At 45.4% G+C, this 6,064-nt stretch overlaps 1 protein-coding gene across 1 annotated transcript; it reads left to right on the forward strand.

Annotated features, from left to right (window-relative positions):
* The first annotated feature begins 850 nt into the window (after window positions 1-850).
* On the forward strand, window positions 851-3,509 carry LOC104455873 (rust resistance kinase Lr10). Its single transcript, XM_018874334.2, has 2 exons — window positions 851-1,644; window positions 2,229-3,509. The coding sequence occupies exons 1-2, from the start codon at window positions 987-989 to the stop codon at window positions 3,356-3,358; spliced, it is 1,788 nt and encodes a 595-aa protein (XP_018729879.2). The 5' UTR covers window positions 851-986; the 3' UTR covers window positions 3,359-3,509.
* Window positions 3,510-6,064: the final 2,555 nt, after the last annotated feature.

Genomic DNA, 6,064 nt, shown 5'->3' on the forward strand with positions numbered 1-6,064 from the left:
ATAAAATAAATACCCATGTTTCAATCCGGAACACTGCTAAAAAAAAGAGGGCCTTGGGTGAGTAACCCTTGGTTGAATATGGCCCAAGAGCAAAACCAAAAGAAAAAAGACGGAGACAGTGTGAAATTTTATGAAATAATTACTAATTATTTTAAAATTTTTAGTTATTAGATGAATGCGTAATTTAATATTTAAATATTTTATCGGAGGTAACGTCCATACAAACCAAAGGCCCATGCATTTGATTTGAGAGGGATTCTTTAAACTTTACTGGACTTCTCTCATATTGCGACTTTAAAGAGTTTATCAAAAAAAAAAATTAAATATAAAGCCACGTAATCATTTTGGTGGGAATTTTAGCCGGTGGCACAAAGTGATCGTTTTTCTCCGATTTGGACTTAAGTGATCCGCGGAAAGCTTTTGGCGTCAAAGTGAGCGCCGTACACAACTTATGGCACCATTAGTGTACTTATCCCACTTTTCCCGCACTAACTCCTGTGCTAGTAGCACGATCGCAGCACCAGCCACTGCATCCTGCGTCACGCCAGACGCGCCACCCTTGGCGATTCATCGATGCCGGCCTTGGCTCTATAAGAGAATTCTCGGTTAGCAGAGTCCAACAAGGGACGACGGGTCAAATGAGGAAAGGAGAAGGAACTTTGCTTCGCGAGTTCCAGGTTGACTTGACCGAGTAAAACTTCCCGTGCACTCGCTTCCCCAATAATACTTTAGTAACGCGGGGGCGACTGACAACGATGGACCGCGAAAAGTCCAAGTCAAAGTAAACTCATGACCTGGAAAAGTCTAGGGAAGGAAACTGTAGATGCAACATCGGTTCTTGGTTTTCTCTCTCGGACAGGCCTGACGAGAATTACAAAACGAGAGAGACAGAGAGACAGAGAGACAGAGCGTAAGGAAACCAGTTGATCCGTCCACCATGCGCTCTTCCGTTCCCTCCCTCTTCCTCCTCTTCCTCTGCTTCGCCCATGGCACCGCCGACCCCACTGACAACGGCCCTTGCCCCCCCCCAGAGGTGCCGCCGCCATCACGGGCCGTTGGTCCAGTTCCCGTTCCTGCTCGAACGCAAGGGCCAACATGACGACTGCGGCTACAGTCGGGACTTCCACTTGTCCTGCGACCAGAGCGGGAACACCCTGCTCTCGCTCCCGGGGACCCTGCGGCCACTTGTCGTCACGGACATCAATTACGAGGGCAGTTCCATCAGCGTGCGGGACCGCGACGGCTGCATCCCCTTGCCGCTGGCGAACCTCAACCACTCTATCTTCTCCTACGAGAAGAGCCAACCCAGCCAGTATAGTAGTTACCAGCCGCCCTACAACTATACCCTGTTCCAGTGTCCGCGGGACGGGAGGAGCGAGGGCCGCATGACCCGGCTGGATTGCCAGAGCACATCTGCGTATGACGTCTTCGCCGTCGAGTCCTACTCCTACGTGGGAGACTTGCCGCTGGTGTCCTGCATGAGGAGCGGGAGCATCGACTTGCTCCCGAAGATGATTAGTATGATGGGCGAGGTTAATTTGGTCTGGGAAAAGCCGGACTGCGGGCTATGCACGAAGAACGGGTCGTTGTGTCGGGGGAACGAGAACGGCATCCGCTGCATCAATCCTCCTGGCGGATACAAAGGTATTGCTTTAATCCTAGCCGAGGGCGCATGTGTTTATCGATTCCCAAACTTTTTTATGTTTCATGAGACTTTGCTTGACTCTTGTGTCATTTCACTTTCTTAGTTTAAGCGATTGTTAATGCTCGAGCTCTTTTGTTTCGGCCGTTCGTTCCAAGCTTTTAAAATCTGGTGATGGATATAGCAAAATTGCTTTCTGACTTATGTTTGTTGAAATTTATCAAGTCTCTCTTTCGTAAATATAAGATCCACGGAGCGCAGAGGAAGGAGAATCATAGTTTCTAAGCAAGAAATAGGGCTTCTGCAAAACTAAGATTGCTTTTACATGTGCAATTCCGCCGGATGGATGCATTTCCACAACTTAGTCTTGTTTATCAGATGATACTTTCTGTAATTTAAATTGAAGGTATTCTGAATCCTGATTGCCCAGTTTTTATAGAAAATATCTGTGACGACCTGAAATGAAGGTCAGTCACGGTCTTAAGTAAAGCTGATATAACTGGTTTTGGGGGCCTTTGTTCTGGTTGTTTTATCATTCCTACGAACTTCGGCAGAAGCTCAAGTACTGACTTCTTTGAATCTGCAGAAAGAAGAAAGCTAGAGATCGCGGGAGGAGTGGTGGGTTTTTTTCTCTTTCTTGTTGTATTAAGCGGACTCAGCTATGTCATCAATGAAAAAAGAAGAGATAAAGCATTCCAACTCAAGATCGAGAGCTTCTTGCATGACTATGAGGCCCTCAAGCCGACCCGTTACTCCTACAATGACATCAAGAGGATAACCAATGACTTCGAGGAAAAACTAGGCCAGGGGGCTTACGGAACGGTCTACAAAGGGAAGCTATCGAACGAGATTTTCGTCGCTGTGAAGATGCTGGACAATTCATTCGGGAATGGAGAAGAGTTCATCAACGAAGTGAGCACGATGGGAAGGATTCACCACGTCAACGTGGTCCGGATGGTTGGTTTCTGTGCCGACGGTTTCCGAAGAGCCTTGGTGTACGAGTTCCTGCCGAACGAGTCTCTGGAGAAGTTCATATTTCAGGGCGAGGACGCTCTCGACCCTTTCCTTAGTTGGGAGAGGCTCCACGATATCGCTCTTGGAGTGGCCAAAGGCATAGAGTATCTTCACCAGGGGTGTGATCATAAGATCCTCCATTTCGACATTAAGCCACACAACATCTTGCTGGATAACAACTTCAATCCTAAGATTGCGGATTTCGGTCTGGCAAAGCTATGTTCCAAGGAACAAAGTGCGGTGTCCATGACTGCAGCCAGAGGTACCATGGGCTACATCGCCCCAGAAGTCTTCTCCAGGAACTTTGGAAGCGTGTCATCTAAGTCGGACGTGTACAGCTTCGGAATGCTGCTGCTCGAAATGGTTGGGGGGAGAAAAAACGTTGACGTGAACGCAAAGAACATGAGCCAAATGTACTTCCCACAGTGGGTCTATAACCATCTAAATAAAGATGAAGAGCTTGAAATACGAATCCGAGAGGATGGCGACCGCAAGATAGCCAAGAAACTGGCGATTGTGGGGCTTTGGTGCATTCACTGGTACCCTGCCGATCGGCCTCCTGTGAAAGCGGTGGTTCAGATGCTTGAGGGAGATGAGTACCCCGTCATGCCAAAAAATCCTTTTGTTTCCTCCGGTTCAGGGGATGCTGCAATCATGCGCGGAAGGCTCTGGAACACAGATCTAGAAGTTATCGCGGAATAAGTTCGAGTGCCCTTTTGCAGTATGTCATCTCTCCGTGACTGAAGCCGTACGTTATGTAATACAAGAATCTATGGACTTAGTGGAAACCATTGATGTGCTCCCACCACTTACTTGTAGTATTAGATCCAATATATATAGAGGATTTCATTTCTATAAGAGTTTTCTTAATGTGAACTACATTAATTAATATTGTAATTTACCATTTTATGGGATTGGTTTAAGATGAGATAAAAAGTTTCTTAATTAGTCTAATATGAGACTAGCTAGTGTGGCCTTAGTTGAGCCTAGCCCGTAATAAGAGGGCCTAATTGGAAACTCTATAAATAGTGCTCAAGTCTCTCCTCTAATCCTATTTTTTCTCACAATTATCCTCACAAATGATCATTTACCTAGCGTTAAAGGGTGAGAAGACCGTCTCATTGAGCCAATGATATAAAAGGCAATAAATAAGAAAGATTTGCGTGTGAATTATCGTTTTTCCGCTTCTACATCAAGAAGAATGAATTCCAAAACAGGTGCATTAATATTTCTACTCAATTATCTATGTTCTTATTCGACGTACGGACCCCTCAAGTGCCTTAACTTTGCCCAAAGGGACACTTAAGTGCCATAACTTACGAAAGGTACACTTAAGTGCCAAAATCGGAGCAAAATGGATCACTTGAGTGCCAATCCGGCCAAAATCCGGCCAAATTGCATACGTGGCATTTTCCGGCAATTTTCGGCGATTTCTTTTACTGATGTGGCAAATGTTTTTTTTTTTTTAAAAAGCCAACGTGGACGACAAAAACAACGTCGTCCATCCACATTGAGTGCGCTGAACTAAATGGCGTCGTTTAGGTCATTGTGCAATGACCTAAACGCCGTTCCTCCCCATCCGCGTTAACAGTCGATCTCAGGCCCTTCTCTCCGTCGCCGTTCACGCCCAGAGCTGGTCATCGGTCGTCGTCGTCAATCGCCGCTGTTGGTCGCCGTTGCCACTCACCATTCACCATCGTTGGTCGTCGTCACCGCTCACCATCGTTGCTCGTCCAGGTTCGACCCCTTCTCCCCCTCCCCCGTGATGAAATTAGGGCTCGATTATTTAATTAGGGCTCGCTCGATTATTTAATTAGGGTTGGCTGAACTAAACGCCGTTCCTCGCCGTCCGCGATCACAGTAGATCACAGGCCCTTCTCTCCATCGCCGTTCACGCCTAGAGCTGGTCATCGGTCGCCGTCGTCAGTCGCCATTGTTGGTCGCTGTCGCCACTCACCGCTCACCATCCTTGGTCGTCGTCACCGCTCACAATTGTCGGTCGTCTAGGTTTGGCCCCTTCTCCCCCTCTCCTGTGATGAAATTAGGGCTCGATTATTTAATTAGGGCTCAATTATTTTATTACAGCTCCGATGGAATTTGTGTTGATATACTTCAACTGAAACTTGCTGACATTACACAAAGAGACCAGATTTCTCATTATTTTGGTAAATTTGTCTTTCAAGCCAATGTCAGAGTATGTGATTGTTAGATCACTGTCTATGCATCTCCTTAAGAGCATCCTAGTAAAGCAGGTGACTAATGCCATTCTGAGAAAAAAACCAAGTTCTTGAACCACCCTGTTTGTGAGGCTGTATAGGGTATGTCCTTGAACCACCCTGTTTGTGAGGCTGTATAGGGTATATCCTTGAACCACCCTGCTGTGATTGCTGTATAGGGTATGTTTATCAATCCAAAATCCTGAATAAGAATATAATCCTGCTGTGATTTGATTAAGTTGATGTCAGAATATGCTATGCTTTGATTTGCTTAAGTTAATGTACATTCTCTCACATCGCACGTTTAGTGCAGTAGACATGCTTGGGCTGTGATTCCTGTGGGGACCTCTATTTTTGGTTAATATTTTAAGGGAAGGGAAGGCAAATAATTAAAGTGCCGACTTCTTTTTTGGCTTTTTTGGCTGTCATGTAGGGACATATTGTCAGTGTGGGGACCTCTATTTACTAAAGTCCATGAGAATGGGGGGATTCCCATGTGCAATTGTCTAGTGGTCCCAAAAACTAATGATTATTTTTCTAGTTCTTGGTGTAGTAATGGCGCATGACAAGGATTATGTCGATGTTATAGTTTGCTACAATGGAGAATTTGTGATTGGGGAGGATGAGTGGGAGTATGAGGGTGGAAATGAGGGCACCATCTTTGTGGATATAAAGAAGGCATCTTATATAGGATTTCTTAGGGATATAAATACTTATTTGCCTTGTGAAGTTCAGAAGCTATTGTATTGTATTCTTGGGAAAGACTTAAGAAAGGGTTTGAGATGCTTAGAAGACGATAATGGTCTTAGGGATGTTCTATACCATTATCTTCATGGTGAAGAGGTAAAAATATTTGTTGAGTACAATAGTGAAAGTGAGGATGAAGATGATGATGGAGAGAGCGCCGGAGTAGGACAAGAAGGAAATGGTATTCAATGTAGTACTGACGTTAGGGTCGAAGGAGGGCATGATAGATATGATGGACATGAGAGAAGCGCAAATGCAGTTCACCAAAGTGATGATGACATAGGTGATGTCACAATCTCTGGATTAGATTGGGAAGTAGCTGAATCAACTAATGATGATGATGGAGGGTTGCCTGCTGAAAATTTTATAAGTGATGACGACGACGAGGAGCTTGTACAGTCAAGAATACAGCGAAGGGATTTTTTGACAGCTAAGTTTGCAGCTT

This window comes from Eucalyptus grandis, chromosome 1 (genome assembly GCF_016545825.1).
Source record: "Eucalyptus grandis isolate ANBG69807.140 chromosome 1, ASM1654582v1, whole genome shotgun sequence".
Lineage (NCBI taxonomy): Eukaryota > Viridiplantae > Streptophyta > Magnoliopsida > Myrtales > Myrtaceae > Eucalyptus > Eucalyptus grandis.